This window comes from Idiotropiscis lumnitzeri, chromosome 16 (genome assembly GCF_059441095.1).
Source record: "Idiotropiscis lumnitzeri isolate Australia: NSW breed Sydney's pygmy pipehorse chromosome 16, RoL_Ilum_1.0, whole genome shotgun sequence".
In the NCBI taxonomy this organism is placed as follows: Eukaryota; Metazoa; Chordata; class Actinopteri; order Syngnathiformes; family Syngnathidae; genus Idiotropiscis; species Idiotropiscis lumnitzeri.
The window spans coordinates 17023064-17041235 of NC_142406.1; the positions used below are offsets into that span (position 1 = coordinate 17023064).

General features: G+C 48.3%; 1 protein-coding gene across 4 annotated transcripts; it reads left to right on the forward strand.

Annotated features, from left to right (window-relative positions):
- The first annotated feature begins 56 nt into the window (after positions 1 to 56).
- Positions 57 to 17430, forward strand: kcnq4 (potassium voltage-gated channel, KQT-like subfamily, member 4). 4 transcript variants are annotated; one of them, XM_088319559.1, is made up of 16 exons: positions 58 to 1127; positions 8922 to 9012; positions 9613 to 9739; positions 9816 to 9991; positions 10366 to 10488; positions 10568 to 10678; positions 10765 to 10860; positions 10934 to 11022; positions 11774 to 11914; positions 12369 to 12389; positions 12913 to 12969; positions 14826 to 15055; positions 15123 to 15222; positions 16561 to 16692; positions 16763 to 16901; positions 17174 to 17430. In XM_088319559.1, exons 1-16 carry the CDS (start codon positions 817 to 819, stop codon positions 17360 to 17362), a joined length of 2133 nt encoding a protein of 710 aa, XP_088175685.1. In that variant the 5' UTR covers positions 58 to 816; the 3' UTR covers positions 17363 to 17430. The 4 variants fall into 4 exon arrangements, with proteins under 4 accessions (XP_088175682.1, XP_088175685.1, XP_088175683.1 ...); XM_088319556.1 differs by lacking the exon at positions 12913 to 12969 and having other exon boundaries at positions 57 to 1127; positions 10556 to 10678; XM_088319557.1 differs by lacking the exon at positions 12913 to 12969.
- Positions 17431 to 18172: the final 742 nt, after the last annotated feature.

Below are 18172 nucleotides of genomic sequence, written 5' to 3' on the forward strand. Positions count from 1 at the left end.
GAAGCCACTTTCACTTGACAATCTGAAATTGGGTAGGCAAGTCTACCTTCAACTTTGTCCCAACAAGTGTCGGAGTGTGAAGGTCTGTTCCCAGAGACAAACATTAATGAAGTTGTTATGTGACATGCAACGGCCCCCCCCCAAAAGAAATACACACAAACACACACACACTTTGAAAGCATGCATGACATCTGTCGCATGGAGTAGCAAGGTCATTGTTGAAAGTAATTTACGGGCCAAATGGACTCAGCAGAAACTTGACTGGTTACAGTAGCTAATGAAATCTACAATACCAAGCCCCCCCCCCAAAAAAAAAATCAGGAACACATAGAAAGTAAAAAGAATATTGAAATACACAAAGCCCTAAAAAATACTCGTAAAAAGCGGAGATTATTCGTCAAATCGAATACGCTTCTGTATTTTTATTTTCTTTATTTTGTTAATCTTTTTAACGTGTTCAACCCTCTGTAATTTCTTCTCATACGCATGTTGGGGCGCGCGCGCGCGCGCACAGGCGGAGCGACGGCAGGCTGGCGTGCGCGCGACCCACCCTCCTCCTCCTCCACCTGAACGCCCAATCTCGCGCCCACGCGCTCACTGGCCATTATTAAAGTGGAGCGGAAGCGCGCGCGCACCAACTCCGAAGCAGTCAGCACCATGAAGTGTGCAGGTCACGCGGCGCGTGTCCGGACGCTTCCATTCGCGACCGTAACTTGACTCAAGTAGTTCGCAAACAACCGAACGCGCGTGTTTTTGTCTTTTGCTTTCGGGTGCGGAGCGTTTCCGGATGGATCCGAAGTTGACAAGTTGAAGCTGATGTTGGGGAGCCCGTCCAACAACGGCGGCGTCCGAATGTTGGCGCCGCCGCCGCCGCCGGCCGCCGGGGACGAGCGTCGCGTGGAATTCGTGGCGCTCACCGCCGTGCACACGGAGCGCAGCGAGCCGTCGACCCCCGAGCGCGGCTTGCCGTCGCACCGGACCGGGCTGCTCGGCACGCCGCTGCCGGGACCTCCGGGACCCCGCGCCGGCGCGTCCCAGGGCAGCAAGCGCTTCCGCAAGCTGCAGAACTACTTGTACAACGTGCTGGAGCGCCCGCGGGGGTGGGCCTTCATCTACCACGTCTTCATGTGAGTCTCTTTTACACTCTTGACAAAACCAAGCCGAAAAATAAATAAATAAATAAAAGGCCCGACGCGCGTTTTGGTTTGATGTATGGTTCAATTACGCGCGTAGCATCGCTCCGTTCTTCAATTTGCACTAAATGGAAAAAAAAACATTTTGGAGATTAAAATGAGTTGATCTTGACATGGGCCATGCATCACAACAAATCATAGAAAGCAAACCTTGGGTTTTGTTCTTTTGAATCTGTTGAAAAGTGGCTGTGCAATGAAATTTTTGAGGAAAAAGCAGCAATCGTGTTTAAAATGGAACATTTTGCCCTTTATTTGTTTTGAGTCCGTCGGAAAAAAAACAAACGGTGACGCTATTATGTGACAAAAGTTCAACTATTGGATTTTCGGATGGAACGCTTGCAAATTACATCAGGTGCGTGATCACCACCTTCACGTGAACTATTTTAAACTTAAAGGCAAAACTTTTCCTTGGTTGGAAGCGGTCGGATTCAACGAAAAAGCCAAATTGGCTTTCTGTCAATATCCTGCCATGTGAACGTTGCGAATGTCAACAGTGACAAAGTCACGACAAGGACGATGACGATGTTTGCGCGCCGATGGTCTTTTTATTGTCCTTATCGAACGAACAACGCCGCGTCAGCGCGAACGTCAAAGTTGAGGTCCGCCCGCCGCTTATTTGTAAAAGTGTGTCAGCGTTGCTTTGTCTTTGCCAGCGTCGGGCAACAGTTGTCCTCTGCCGGCTGCTCGGCCGCCGTTCGGATGCCGACCCTCCCTGGATTGCGCAGCTGCCGCCTCGCTGATGCGCTTTTCTTTCCCGGGGAAATCCCGCACTTTGTTTTGCCGGCCCAACGACGCATCGTATACTCGCCCGCCGCGATCCGGTTTCACATGCCGGGGAAGCGTTTTGACATTCTTGTCAGTTTGTGTCAGAACCACGTGGGGGGGTGGGGGGGGTGTTCTTGAAAACAAAGCCCCCCCTCATGGCGACTCATTGAATTGAGCCGCCTGCGACCGCGGAGGAGCACGTGCAGCGCTCGCGTCTCGTGATCCGGCCATCGGTCTTCAGTTTGGAGCGAGACGTCGAGGAACTTTTACACGTGAACTTTTGACTCGGGAAGGCGAAATTGGAAAAGGAAAGGCAGTGATGTGACGGCATTTACTGGGCGGAAATCTGGCATTGGAACAGGGGTGTGTAGACTTTTTATACCCACTGTATCAAGATTCAAGCACGCACATATCAGGAAGAAAATACGTTCCCTTGCGGGATCGTTTGCCAATGTTTGCCTTCACCTTTGACCCCTCACCCAGGGTGCCTCACATGCCCCCCCCCTTGGGTCCCAGAAGGGTCATCACCGACTGCGAGACTCCAAGCTAAATCTGTCGCGGCTACAAAAAAAAGGCGACTGTTCGTCATCGTCATAAAAGTGCTCGTGTGGATGAGAAGCGAGCCGTCGTCGTCTTGTGATTGATGAGTGATTGATTGATGGGTGGAAATGGAGCGGCCATGAATTATTGATTGAGGCGACATGCGCAGTCCGAGTATTATTATTAATGGCGACTTTTTATCTTGGTGTCGTGTTAATATGAAGGAAGTTTTGCTTCTGCTTCTCAGCGCGATGACGTCTCGTCGACGATGAAGAAGTCTCCATTTCAATGTTGCAAAATAATTTGGTGGCCTCGAAGTCGACTTTAATCTTTGGCTCTGTGCGGGAAAACATCCCGTCACCTTTTATGGCCCAAACTCCCTCCAGCTACTGTGTGTGCGTGTGCGTGGGGGTGTGCGTGTGCGTGTGTGTGTGCGTGTGCGTGTGCGCGCGCGCGTGCGTGTTTAGGAAAGCTTGGCCGAAAGTCGTCGTATTTATAGATGAGCTGGGAGAAAGCCTCACCCGAACCCCGTGGCCCCTCCGTGCATGGTTGCTCACGTGAAAGAAGCCTCCAGGTGGGGGGGGGGGCACAATTAGGAAAGATGCTGTCATGTAATTCACCTTTTTTTTTTTTTTTCCTTGTTTTTTTTAAATATCAGAAATATTTGCCAGGCACTTTGTCATACGACAGGCTGAATTTTATGTTTGTAGGCATGTTTGCGAATAAGAACAAAAAACGGTCAAAGGTAGGGAAAAAAAAGTTAAAAATTCAGCAACATGGAAAATATAAATTTTAATCAATTAAAAATATTACAAATATAAACGTAATAAAATAATGGAAATAAATAAAAACAAAGAAGTAAATGACAAAACAGAAAAATATGAAGTAAAAAATTTTTAGTAACAGTAAAAATAAAACAAATAATACAAAGTAGGAGTAGAAAATAATTTTATTTTCAATAATGGTCATATAAAAAATTAAACGAAAAATAAATAAATAACATTAAATGAGGAATTCATTAAAAACAACAAAATGCATAAAGAATAAACGAGAAAAGCATAAGAAAAAAATACCCCAAATAAATGAATTAAACAAATGCCGAAATGAATAAAAAAGCAATTTATGATATCAAAAGCAGAAAATTGATCAAAGAGTTGTTTGAAAAGACTTTCTGCTTTCCCAAAACCAATTTTGATGCGGCAAATGTTGCAGCCTCCATTTGCTTGACGTCGCCGAGTCAGCGAAACGTCATCCGCTTCACACGCCAGATGAGGAGCTCACAAATTGTCACAAAATGTTTGCGTTCTTTAAAGTGGACCCATTTTAATTTTCCGTGTCGACGTCAACGGCTCGTGTAAATTGTGCTCCATTAACGACGAGCGCTCGAGACTTCACTCTCTCGCTCTCGCTCGCCCTTCCTGGATCTCTCATTAGCCGCGCTTCCCACTCTAATTGAACCGTCGTCGTCCCGCCTCCCGTCCGACCTCGCTGTCTCGCTTTGCTTTCAACTCTGACAAGTCGAATCGCAAAAAGTGCGTTCGGGAGCCAATCGTATGAAAACTCCGCCCCAATGAACCGTTTTCGTCATTATGTGGTCGTGTTCCGTGTGAGACCGTCACGTTCAATCTCCAAAAACAAAACAAAAATTGGATCCGGCCCACTCTCGATGTCTTGCGGAAAAAAAAAATGCCAACTAATATGTGACTTTTTTTTTTTGTTTGGTTTGCATTGACGCCTCCCACCAAAAATGGCGTCTCAGCATCTCCGCACGCGTCCAGTCCATCTTCTGCCGTCACGAACGGATCGAGCGGGAATTCCACAGGCTGATTTATGCGCACGTGAAATTGGAGGCAAGTTTTCCGAGGACGCCGACGTTGCCGAGTAGCCGCGCTGTTGACGTTTCGGCATCCTGACTCCCGCGCGCGCGACGTCTCTTCTCGCCTCGCCGGCTCGTTCCATTTCTCCTTTCTTGGGCAAAAAGTTTCTTCCGGAGACCTTGAACCTCCTCGCGGGGGTGCCCACGCCCCCCGTTCATCTGCGCCAAAGTGTCTTCATTTCATGGGATTGCCGGGAATGCCGCGCCATTTGCAAGACCGGGAGTCGCGTCGTTTTTGGAATCAAGTCGAGCTTGTGAGTTCTGACTTGGCGCTTTTCATCCAGCGGCCCACGTTTGGCAACTCAAGAAAACCACTCGCACGACCCCGAACAAAGGCCGGGTCGCTCAGCGTGCGGCGGCTTTTACGCTTTGGCTCGGTTAGGCCTTTGTGTTGGTCGGGATTCAACGTGAGTTAGGGGTCAGAGTTCAAATTTGGATGATACAGTCCACTTGCACTGGGGGACGTACGAGCCACGGTGGGAGTCTTTTTTTTTTTTCTGAATCAAACATATTTGATGGTCACGTTCAGGTTGTTCCTCTGCGACTTTTCATTTGTAGAATTGCTTTCTTACCCGGGAGAGCATCTTTGGAAGAATGCCGAGCCATCGTGAAAAAAAAAAAAACATTTAGATTTGCAAAATGGAAAAGTCTGCAAGTGTCTTTCGGCGTCCTCCGACAAGCTTCCACTTCCTGTTCGGGTAACGAATCGCGGCAAGATTTAAAGACTTTGGCCGGGCGGCGCCACTTTTAAAATTTTTTATTTTTTTTATCCGACAGCCTTCTGCTGTTCTTGGAGCGCTCGCTCTCTCCTCCTGTTTTTTCTTTTCACACGACTTTAAATCAGTCGGCCCGATCCAGCGGCACCGCCCACGTCTTTGCAAAAGTCTCAGAATATTTTTACGCGGAAGAGCGCTGACGTCCGGTGGCCGCAGTCGCCCTGGACTTATTTTGACCCACGTGACTTTTTCGAGTCGACGTTTTGTGCGTTGTGTCAACGTGGCGTTTGTTGTCGTTTCCAGCGTGACACAAACCACGGCGGCGCGTAAGCGCTGGCTTTATTTGACATTGCGCTGAAAAGCGTGCCGCGCTGTATTCTCGTGTCAGCACGTTTGTCACGCACACGCACGAGCGCGAGCGCCTCCATTAGAGCGTGTGTGCGTTTTTGTTTAGTTTTTTTTCCATCAAGAGGCGACATCCGTCTTGCTGGCCTTTTTCGCGACGTTTTGCGTTCGTCCCGCGAAGGCGAAGGCGAAGGCCTCACTCGGTGCAGACGCCTGCATGGGCCGCTTTTTTGTTGTTGAGATGGCCTTAATTTATGGCGGCGCTCACTGTAAACACGCCAGGAAGCGCAACCATGGCGACAGGCCTCAAACACAATCACAACGCGCGGGGACGGTATTTATAAGGTCTGCCTGGCCTGCCGCGAGCGTGTCTGTTTGTCGGTCTTCTGGGCCAGAGTGAGAGTGTATGTCAGTGTGTGCGTAGGTTTGGAAAATAGAGAGTGTTTGTGTGAGAGTGAAACTGTGGGTGTGAGGGTGTGAGAGAATACGTGTGAGAGTGTTTGTGTCATTTTGTGTGCGTGAGTGTATGAAAATGTGAGCGTGAGAGCGTCAGTGTGTTGCGTGTGTTTGTAAATGTACACAAGGGGGGACCTGTGAGAATGTGTGTCCAGATGGGCGTGTGCACATCGGACAAACGTGCGTGTGTTCACGCATGTGTGCGTTTAACCTGCAAAGTGTCAACAGAAAATGTTAACGACCACCCGTAATGACGCGCACTAAACAGGCCTGATTTGCTCAATCAGACGCTTCTTATAATTATCACAAAACATTGAAATATAATCTCAAAATAAATGCTCACCTTTTGTTTTTATAAAAAAATAATAATAAATTAGATTAAATTTCTACACTCCTGTTCGCATTGAGGGCACTTTCCTTTCTTTTTTTTTTCCCCAACCTTTGCTGGGCTCCGTGACTGAAACGTTGTGAAAGGGGCGTCATTGTCATTCATTAAAAAGTCACGTGAGCTTGGAATGAAATTTTTTCACACGCGTGTCAGCGACAAAGCTGAAAGCGTCGCTGACATTTATCCGGCGTATTGTTCGCAGCAGGCAACCAATTAGCGGGTGGGACCACCCGCTACTGACATTTTAAGCAGCGCGCCGTCGCCGCAGAACATCTGACGGTGCCAAAACAACGTCAACAGACTTTTTCACGCAAAGTTTCTGAAAAAGTTTCTGCAGTTTGTGGTCACCGAACAATTGCTCTTCCTGTGCCTTTCACGCAGAAAGTTGCAAACAGCAGCATATTGCCGCAACGGTGGTGCCTTCTCCGGGTTTAGTTGAAGCCCCTTTCATGCAGAGTTTTCTGGCATCAAACTGAACACCCCTCCCGTCCTGACATTTTATTTTGTCTCATCTGCAGCTCCGATGACTACCACCAAAGACGTAAATTTGTCTTTTTCCACACCACCGCGACCTGATTGGCTTTGGGTTAGCATGTAGCATGTAGCATGTGTCGACCATGTCGTGATGCGAAATGCTCATGTTGCACCTTCTCGCGCAAATAAATAATTGATCGGCGTTCGTGGGAGCTCCCAGGAAAACAAAGTATTTTTTTTCAGCTAACAAGCATAACCCCCCTTTCACCCCACTCCTCCTACTTCCTCTCCATCTTACTTTGAAGAGGTGGAGGGCGGCACTTGAGCCTCCGGATCGCGAAGTCAGCACTTTTGGTGAGAAAAAAAAAAGCACTTAACGTCTCCTATTTTTTTGTTAGTGTTGTTATTTTTATTTTTTTTGCTGCTCGGGAAAGTCCCCTTTTATTGAGTGCGCTGCCACGAGGGTGTGGTGGCACTGTTGTTGTTTACGCTTGTGCGTTTTGTGCTCAATCGTTGCTTGTTTGCTGAGTGTTTTGTGCCAGCCCCTTTAGCGCCGAGATCTTCGTCATCGCCAGCTGCGACTGCGTGCGCTTTCACGCAGCATCAAGGCGTCCCGAAATCAGGTGGTAGGAAGTCGTTTGCAAGCGAAGTGGGTGTTCAACTTGCGCAGAATTCCCCTTCCTCGCACTCAGCATCCCGTCTCTGTTGCAGTTGTGATTCGACCTCACACGAAGGTCATTTCCAGGGTCCACTTGGTCCGTATTCTGCATTTCTTGTCATTGTTGTTTAAGATCGACAGTGTCGTGGAAAAAGGCCAAAGCCCCTTTCACGCCGTCTCCACAAGATGACGACATGACTTGTGGCAGAAGATCCAGCATGACCACTCAACTTCATGCTCTCATTCCTTTGCGGGAGGGCGGGGGGGACGTTTGCTTTATCCAGGTTGTGTAAAATGAACTAGTCCTTATGTTAAGACCATTTCACGCAGAGTTTGTGCAAAATCGGCACGTCGGTCTCGAAGTCACCGAGATTTACCGTAAATGATACACTTTGTCCTCACGTTCTGTCCAAAAAAAAAACAAAACGTCTGTGTAAAATGGGCAAGAGCTTAAGGGAAACCCCTTTCACGCAGAGTTTCCTCCTAATTGACACATCAGTCTTGTCAACGTTTCTTTCCGGGCTGCGTCAAAGAGCAACGGGGGAATATTGCGGGAGAAGCGAGAGTTAAACTTAAAGGCTCATCCCGTCCCGGAATCCCCTTCCACACGGGCCGCGTTCCTCCGCCTCCCACGTATTCACTCGTTCATCATTCACGGCTGATTGAATCAAATCGTCACGCGTGCCGGTTAATGTCTCGTCGTTATCGGGCTGGAATATTTTCACGGGGTAACGTGAGAGCGGTTTATGGACGCTGACAGCAAAATGGCCATAAAAGGCCGCCTCGCCCCCTTCCTCGCCGGCGTCCATTAAGCAATCAGGTAGCCAAATTGCATTTGCAAAACTTTGTTGTTAAACCTCATCGCTTGAAAAGTCAATAATGTGCGCAGAAAATCCGAGCAACACAAAATACGGACGGCACGTGAGAAAAACGCAGCGAGGTTGTTTTGTTCATACCAATTCCATTTTTTTTCTGAGGGGGGTGTTACTTTTTGGGGGGGAAAAATACGAAAAATATTAATAATAAATCAAAACACATCAATTCAGCTTTTTCCCTCAAGTTAAACATGACTTGAATTAACAAGAATTTAGTTTTTCATGATTATTCAGTTCAGCATTATTTTCTATCATTTCATTAATTTTGTCACATTTTGTGAATAAAAGTTTGGGCTATTTTTGCTTTTTCTTTTCAGTTTCTTTCAAATCTCACTTGCCACAAGGCAAACTTTCCACTGTGGCAAAACTCGCACGGCCTTCCAGCAAAAAAAAAAAAAAAAAAAGTCGTGATGGAAAAGAAAAAAAAAAAGTCTCAGCTGCTGTCTTGTTGTTTACGTAAACGCCAGCGAGGCGCCAAGTGGACCACGTAATGGAAGCAAAATTGATGTCCTGTTTTATTCTCCACCTGAAGTGGCCATCACTTCATTCAAGCACTTTTAACACCAACAAAGACGTTTTGCATTTTCATTTAAATTTTTATTCTTCTACAACCGTTGTTGTGTCGCTTGTTTCAGTTTCCTGCTCGTGTTCAGCTGCTTGGTGCTGTCCGTCTTCTCCACCATCCCCGAACATCAGGGCGTCGCCAGCCAAGGGCTCTTCATTCTGGTAAACGCGTGCACACGCAAACAAACGCACTTAAACGTTTGCTCTTCGTATTATTATTTTGTGATGAAATTGTGTTTTTCGCGAACACACCCAAATGTCTGCGGTCGAGCGCAAGTTGCAAGTTGACAAGCTTAACATCAGAGGCAGAAAGTGCTTGAAAAGCGCTTGAAGTTCACCTTAAAAAGGTGCGCGCGCGCACGCACGCACGTAGTGTAGCGTGCTTATTGTTCGCAGAGCGCCGACTAAGCAGCGCGGGGGATTCAGCTGCTGTCGAGCGAGCAGGAAATCGCGGACAGCGTGCGCTAATCCTAATAGCCATCCCATAATAATCCTCCCAAGCGGCTGCCATGACGCCGCCTCGCCTCACCTCCGGTGGCCCTCGCTCGCCTCCCGCGCTCCTCGCTTTCGTCCACGCCTCCTTTTCACGGACGCTTAGCCGCTTTCGTCCCGGGAAAACCTTCAAAGTGGAAAAGTAAGCCAATAAATCACAAAAGTGTCGATTGAAAAAATGCTTGGAAAGGTCGGGAAGCAGGCGGCTCGGAAAGTTCTGCGTTGACAAACGTGCTAACTTTATTTTTTTGTGTCTCCATTGTCGGTCAGGAGTACGTGATGATCGTTGTGTTCGGCCTGGAGTACTTCATCCGAATTTGGGCGGCGGGCTGCTGTTGCCGATATCGCGGCTGGCAGGGCCGACTTCGCTTCGCCCGCAAACCCTTCTGCGTCATCGGTCAGGAGCGCGTGGGCGGCGCCCTCGTCCGGGTGCCGCGTTTTTGTTTTTCATTTCCTCTCGTCTTCCTGGTCAGACTTCATCGTGTTCGTGCCATCGCTGGCGGTGATCGCGGCGGGCACGCAGGGCAACATCTTTGCCACGTCGGCGCTTCGCAGCATGCGCTTCCTGCAGATTCTGCGCATGGTGCGCATGGACCGGCGCGGCGGCACCTGGAAGCTGCTCGGGTCTGTCGTCTACGCGCACAGCAAGGTAGGCGGGGTTTCAGAACTGTGTGACGGCATTGCAAAAAGACGCCAATTGCCATTTCCTTGACGTAAAGTCAATCAATTCAATGAAATAAAAACAGTGCAAATGCAGCGGAAAGCAAAAAAAAAAAAAGTGTTGAACATTTTGACAGCGAGCATCAGGATGCCGACGTTTGTGGCGTTGTGCGAGATTCCTAATGGCGACTTAATGGGATAAAAGTTCAAGAATAAGCGATGATTACGGAGGCCAAAGTCCACTGGAAGGCTCATTTGGCGAACGGACGGACGTTGTGCTGATGAGGCGGCGGCGGAAAGTGATGAGCGCGGCGTTCCGGCGGCCATGATGGATGTGGCGCTGACTTGCTGTCGCTCTCGCAGGAGCTGATCACGGCGTGGTACATCGGCTTCCTGGTGCTCATCTTCGCTTCCTTCCTGGTCTACCTGGTCGAGAAGGACAACAGCGACTTCAACAACTATGCCGAGTCCCTCTGGTGGGGAATTGTGAGTCGTGCGCACGCTTTTGGGAGAGGCTCGGTATTGGCGAAATACGTTGACGTTGATTTATTAGTTTTTTTCTCAGATAACGTTGACCACCATCGGTTACGGCGACAAGATCCCTCGCACGTGGCAAGGTCGTCTGCTGGCAGCCGGCTTCGCTCTCCTGGGCGTCTCCTTCTTTGCCTTGCCCGCTGTCGGTCTTATTTTGGGTTGGTGATTATTTTCTGTCCTCCACGTCCTCGCTTCGGACTTTTTTTTTTTTTTTCTTTTTTTTTTTAGGGCATTCTGGGCTCCGGCTTTGCCTTGAAGGTTCAGGAGCAGCACCGCCAGAAGCACTTTGAGAAGCGCCGCATGCCGGCCGCCAACCTCATTCAGGTAACGGCGCCGACGGACTTGGCCCGCTCATCACGCGTGCCGCCACGTAACGATATTTGCGTTTGTCGGCCAGGCGGCGTGGCGTCTCTACTCGACGGACGCCAAGCACTCGTACCTGACGGCCACGTGGTACTTCTACGACAGCATGCTGCCTTCCTTCAGGTAACGCTCGCCGGTCGGCCCCTGACTGGTTTGGACGCGTTTGGTGGACGCGCACACACACACACACACGTTCTGTACATACCTAAAACCGAAATCCGGCCCGGCTGACTCATGCTTCCGATGAGTTCCATCCTCAGAACTGAATTATCTCCCAATGACGCCACCGTTTGGTTCTCTTTGATTTATTTTGTTTTCCCCTCAATAATTTCATTAATTTGCTTGAAAGGAGAGGAACCACAGAGGAACACAAAAACCAGAGAAAGTGTGCCTTTCGAGGTCGACTTGATCAAAAACCACCCAAATTGGGTGCCATTTTGGTGCTCAACGAACTGAAAGCCAACAAAAGTTGCGTCAAAACCCCCCAATTGAATTCGGCATCACTTTCTTTTGGAGCCAATTTGATTTGGGTGATTTTGACTTTCTTTTCGAAAACAAAACGGAATTGAATTGAAATGTTGGCGGCTGTAAATTTCAAAGACAAACGTTTCAGCCTGATATTGCGTAACCGCCACGCGAGACTCCATTTTGGAAAATTGTGAGCACGACTTTTGGCGAACTCGACGACGGATTGCGTAACCCCGACGTTTTGTGTTTCGGCCTCGACGTGGTTCGGCTCTCTTGTGCAGCTCCTGATTTTGCATGTTTTGATTTTGCCTTCGGCATTCCTTGTTGTTTTTTGTCTTTGTTTATTTTTTGTCTTTGCGTTGAATTTGTCATGTTTTATGTTTTATTTTGTGCACGTGGCCGTCAGAGAACTGACGCTACTGTTCAGTCACCTCCAGCGGCAGCGGAACGCCAGCAAGAAGGCGCCGCCGCCGTACAGTGTCAACTACCACAACGTGCCGCTGTCAGGGCTGCGGCCCTACAGCGCCCCCTATATGTCGGGGGACAGGTACGCACCTCGCACCGCTGCCCACGAGACAGGGACACACACACACACACACACACGCGAGCTTGTGTGTTGCCGTGCGTCTAATCGCAAATTAACGCACTGACTCTCTTGTGTACTGCAAAAACTGATGTGAAAAATAAAAAACAACAAATGTGAAATGTATCAAACGAGGAATTGTTAATTGAAGTCCAAATGATCTGATCATTTCACAAAATCTTGTTGTTTTTTTCAGGCTACTTTTGTGGTTTGAAACGCTGCAAAAAAAAAAAAACAATCACGGAATTTCATTTGAAATGTTGATTCAGTTGAAGTTTTTGCAGTCTCCATTTTTTTTGTGTTGGTCTTCCTCATCCTCACCGCTTTTCACTCTTCTTCCCTTTTTTTTCCTCTTTGTGGCCTCCATCATGACACGCACCCACCCAATTGCACCCCTTCTTGTCCCGTCCGTCCTCAGGAGGCCCGAAGCGCCGCGCAGGTTTGTGCTTCAAGTGGTCGGCGCCGGGCCTTGCCGCTTTTTGCTTGCCTAACTTCTTGTTGTTGTTCAACACCAAAATAGCAAAGTGTGTGTGTGTGTGTGTGTGTGTGTGTGTTGTTGTTGTGGACGGATATACTCCTGAGGTGTCCCGCATGCTCACCACCCCATGCTGGTCCAAAAACCCATGACTCCATATTCCAAAAACTGCCATCGTTGGACAAACTCCAGCGCAAGACGTTAACTTAAAAGAAAAAAAAAAAAAAAAGGCTCAATCCGTCAACTAGCGGCAAGAAAATTAGGCTAGAAAATGCGTTTCTATTTGTGAGTCGAGGAAAGAAGTAAAAATGTCAAGGAATCGAAATGAGGGGTGTACCTAATGAAGTGGCCAATCACTTTGAAGACCATTTGGAATATTGAAAACTTGCCCCAGTCCCTCACTTTGGACCCCCCCCCCTACTCCCCCCTCCCCCCTCCCTCCTCCCTCCTGCCTCACCCTCTCTGCCTTGTCTGTCTCCTCCTCCAGTCAAGTCCTCGCTAAAAAGCGAGGTCTCTTCCGGATTCATGCCGGACGCAAGCAGAGGTATCCATGCGCGCTCAGCCTGTGCACCCCCGCCGCCGCCACTTTTGACCTTTGACCTTTACTCACCTCCCCCGTTGCACCCTTTTGGCGGCCCCGAGCCGTCGGTCGACATCGCGTGCCATTTACGGAGAAAGTCACGCGCGTGCCGCTTCCGGGCAACGTCGCCGTTTGCTGTTTTTGATCCATTAAAGGGTAAAAAAAAAAAAAAAGAATCCTCAGCATTTGCACAATGAGACCAAAGGACACTGATTTCCGTACATGTCCAACTCAACTAAATTATCTTTCACGATGTTTTGAGGCGACTTTGCGTCTGCTCGCCGCCGCTCTTAAATAATCGAGCATCGAAAACCTCGACGCAAAGAACGCGTGTGCTGAACCCGCGGCGGAAGTCGCCCGTCTTTTACGAGCGTGACGAGTCCAGCATGTCTAATGGGAAGGCGGCCTGGCGCATAAATCATTCAGCATGCCTCACTTTTCTTTCTTTATTATTTACCGGCTCTTACGGCCGCTCATGTTTGGCTTTGCATGGACATTTGCCGCCAAAAATCGACTCAAGCGTCACCACGTCGGCACGTCGGCACGTGGTCACACCAACGCCGGGAGAAATGCAAATAGGACCGGATGTTCCAGTCGGAGAAAAAAGATTAAAAAGTTGTAATATTTTGAATAATTGTAAAAAAAAAAAAAAACAATTATCTAAAAAGTTGTGGTTTTTCATGAAATAATGAGGGTGAAAAATGTCAGAAAAAAGCAGTCATAATATGAGCAAATTAAAATTAAAAAAAGAAAAAAGTCTTAAATGTTTAAAAAAAAGTCCAAATGAAGAATAGCATTTTTTTTTAAAAACAAACAGATGTATACTTTTTAAAATTTTTGCAGGAATTGTATTTATTTTTTTAATACATGACAAAATGCAAACATTTGAACAGGGGTGTGTCGACTTTTTAAAAGGACGCACCTGCATTCGTGTGGCCATGTTCTGCATCATGACTGACTTTCATCGCCCACTTGTGACAATGACACACACCAACACACACACACGCACACGCACGCGGTCTGATCCAATAAATGGCGTGCATCTGCAAAAATGTGTCTTGCTCATGGCCGGACGCGTGAGAGCACGTTGGGAATGTCGCTAGTTTGCGTTTTGATTTTGACTTGGAAGCGCGGGCGAGCGCGTTCATTTGTGTGTGTGCACTTTGAAGTCGATTTGGACGCTTCATCTTTTATTCTGACGGCATTTTGGAGCATCTGCTGTGTCATGACGAGATCAGTCGGGCATGGTTGTTGTTGTTGCCGCGGCGACGCTTTTAGGATGATGTCAGTTAGCGTGCTCATGCTTAGCCGCTTGTTCCCAGTTTGCGTCCCAACTTCTTGCATTCCTTTTATCAGCAGCATGGATGTTGCCAAGGGAGAACAAAACATTTGAGGAAATTCAAGTCAATTCGTGTTTTTTTTTTTAAATTTTCTGCTTTTATCCGATAAATTTAAAGTTATTTTTAAATATATTTTTTTCATTTAATTAGAAAATGGTTTTACTTTAAACATTTGTAAATAAAATATTTTGACACATTTGTCAAAGTGTATTGTAAAATTCTAATATTTTTATTTGATTAAAAACTACTTTTTTTATGAATATTTTTATTTACAATATTCTTATCGACGTGTGTAATCGATAATATATCTGAGATGATTTTCAACAACAAAGGTTCAAATTGATGGCGTTACGTATTTGCCGTTTGCCAGCCAACGTGCATCGTTGTTCTGTTCCGAGCGGCATGGCCCGACCCAATCCCGGAAGGGACGAAAGTCGTGCAAAACCAAAGCTGAGCCGCTCTTTCCCTGTCGCTCACCAGCAGCAAACTCGGCTTTCGGGACAGGATCCGGATGAACAATTCCCGCTCGGCGCAGGTGATCCGCAACAAGGCGTCGCCGCAGGCGCCCGGCCCGGGCGTGAGGCGCTCGCCTAGCCAGGAGAACGTCCCCGAGGCGGCCAGCCCCGGGAAAGTGCAGAAGAGCTGGAGCTTCAACGACCGCACTCGCTTCCGGACGTCGCTGCGCCTCAAAGCCAGGCCTCCCGTCGACGGTAGCGCCCAAATTGACGCTTCTTCCGCTTGGTTCCGCGTACTCAACCCATGCCCATGTGTCCCTAGTGGAGGGTTTGGGCGAGGACAGCCTGGACGACCGAGGCTACTGCGACGTGGCCACGGACGAGGTCATTCCCGCCGTCAAGACGCTCATCCGAGCCGTCAGGTTAGTCGAATGCTAAAGAAACCAAAACGGATTTCCGTCTGGATCAAATCTCAATTGCGCGTTTAGAGCCCTTTACAAAGATCCGTCCGTATCAGATTCTAACATTCGTATCGGAAGCCAAACGGATTCAAACCCGATCTGGATCCGATCTCGATCGTGCGTTCACACTGGCCAAAGGAAATACACTCGTTTCATTCGGTTTACTTTTTGACGAGCTTAATTGAAGACGATATTGCACAAAAACAACTTTCCTTAACATTTCGGTGACAACGGAGGATTTTGAACCGGGTCGGCCGTGTCCAATCGTGCATTCGGTTCGGCCTTGAAGGAGGTCTTTTTCACGCGCCGTTCTTGTCACATTCTCGCTTTATGCGATGCGATGCAATGCGACTCCTGCAGTAGATTTGCTGCCGCTGAGAGAACAAGCTCACCAGCCCGTGTTAAATTTCAAAGCGTCGGCGGTTAAACGAGCGGCGGCGGCGGCGGCGCAGGGGAAAAGTATCAGTCACCAAAGCCGGAAAGCTGCCCTTTGCTGAATTGCAAAATAAATTTAGAAAGAAATGGGAAAAGCGAGCTATCGGCTATCATATCGCTTCGCTTTGACTCGTTCGGGCAGCACTTCTGGTTGACTATTTTGGCGCAGGTTGATGATGTCATCAAAATGATCCAAAGTCAAACATCACCATCAACTCATACAAACGTGACATTTGTTCTTCTCCGGTTTGCGCCTTTACACCGACCACGTTGATTCATTTGCGTGTTTGGGTCGCCAAAACTTGCCGTTCGCATGCACCAGTTTCGAACCAGATCTGATCCAGATTGCGTGTTTACATTCAACACATTGAATCCCTTAAAATGCTCTTGCATTATCTTTGATCCCGAAGCGGAGATGTGAAATCTGTTTGAATCCAGATTGTGCGTTTACGCTGGTTCACATCGATCTCTCTTGAATTGCATCCGATTCGGTTGTCATTTGCCGCTCATCTGTTGGCTCTTAACGGATAAAGGTGGCCGAGCGTTCATTTTTCAACACATTATTTTCCTCATTAGGGTGGATTGTCTTCTCTTGAAGTTTCGGTGAACAGCTTCCATTTAGCGACGCTGGCTCACGCCGTTTCTGACTTGCTGAGGCAGCAAATAAGCCAAAAGTCTCATCTTCATCCTCCTCATCACAATATCTGCGCTCGCTCGCATTGCGCTTTTTTGACGGGCCTGTTTGTAAATGATAAGGTCATCGGATGCTGTAATTAATCTTGCGCGGCGGAGCTTTTATCGTTGAATTGCGAGGCGGCGGCGGCAGGAAGCGGCCAACGCTTGCGGTTGTGTTTGCGTCGGCAGGATTTTGAAGTTCCTGGTGGCCAAGAGGAAGTTCAAGGAGACGCTGCGTCCGTACGACGTGAAGGACGTCATCGAGCAGTACTCGGCGGGCCACCTGGACATGCTGGGCCGCATCAAGAGCCTGCAGATGCGGTAGGACACGCCCACGTTCATGTTCAACGGGGACCGCTTGATTTTGATGATGTGGCGTCTCGTGGGTCAGCGTGGACCAGATCATCGGGCGGGGCGCCGTCCAGGCCGACAAGAAGGCGCGGCCGGAGAAGGGCGAGAAGACGCCGCCGGAAATGGACTCGCTGGATGAGCTGAGCATGATGGGACGCGTGGTCAAAGTGGAGAAACAGGTACGCTGCTCGCTTGTCGTGTCACATGACCGCAAGGCGGCGTCTCACAACGCCATTCGTAAGAAGTAAACGGCTCAATTAGTCCAATCGGAATACTCAAATTCAGGAAAGGAAAGAAGTTTTTTTCTAAATTGATTGCCTGCAGTTGTCAAGGTCTTACCTTCTATTCAAGTCCTTCAATGAAATAAATACAAATAATGATATAAATATTGTATTTATTTATATGTGGGGGGAAAAAAGGCCAATAAAGGTGTGCTCCGCTAACGCTGCAGATTCAGTCGATCGAGAACAAGCTGGACCTGCTGCTCAACTTGTACTCGTCGTGCCTGAAGAAAGGCTCGTCGTCGCAGCTGCTGGACGCCGAGCTGACGTCGGACTACCTCAGCCCGACGGACCAAAGGGACCTCTTCCCCTCCGCCAACACCATCTCGCAGTCCGACAGCGCCGCCTTGGAGTCCTAGCCACGCCCTCTTTTGACTTTTTTTGGGGGTTGGGTTTTTTGACCCTCCCGAGAGAGCCCTCCCCCACACCCCCCCCATGCACGCTTCTTGAGGATCAAACTTGCAAAATCGGAGTCCCATCCAGTCCCTGAAAGTACATTGAATAGAAAAGGCACAAGTATGGTCTCAAGGGTATCAAAACAGAGGTACTTTTTTTTTTTTTTAGGATACTGTGATGAATGTAAGGCTCTTAGCCAACATGCAAAAAAAAACAAAAAACATCACTCCATGTTTGGCATCGTGCACGCCGGAGCCATGTTTACGTATTTGTGGCATTACGAGACGCGACGACTCGAGGAACAATGTTGCATGTGGCCGACGAAGACGCTAGTTAGGGCGCCCGCCAAGAAGGCGGCGCGTGCCTTCTCTCATGCCGTCGTCGTCTCCAAGGACCTTCACGACGATGAGATTCCCATCTTGTAAATATGTCTTGTAAAAAGGAAGGAAATGTCAACAAAAAAAGTTTTTCAACTGAACAAGCACCAATTGACTTTTTCTAAAGGTCATTTTAGGTACACCTGCGCCGTTTATTTTGGAGATCCAATAAGATAACTGCATTTATAAACATTTCATTGGATCTCGTAATGTGATCGCACAGGTGTGCCTCACGAAATGAACATCCTCAACCGATCCTAACCCTGCTACCTCTGAGGCCACTAGAGGGCGCTAAGAGCGTGCAGAGCGAGAGGGAGCGACTGCCTGTCTGAATGCATTTGCATGTCTCGCTCTTTCTCTTTCGTTTTCTTTCTTTTTCCTCTCTGCACGTTCTCT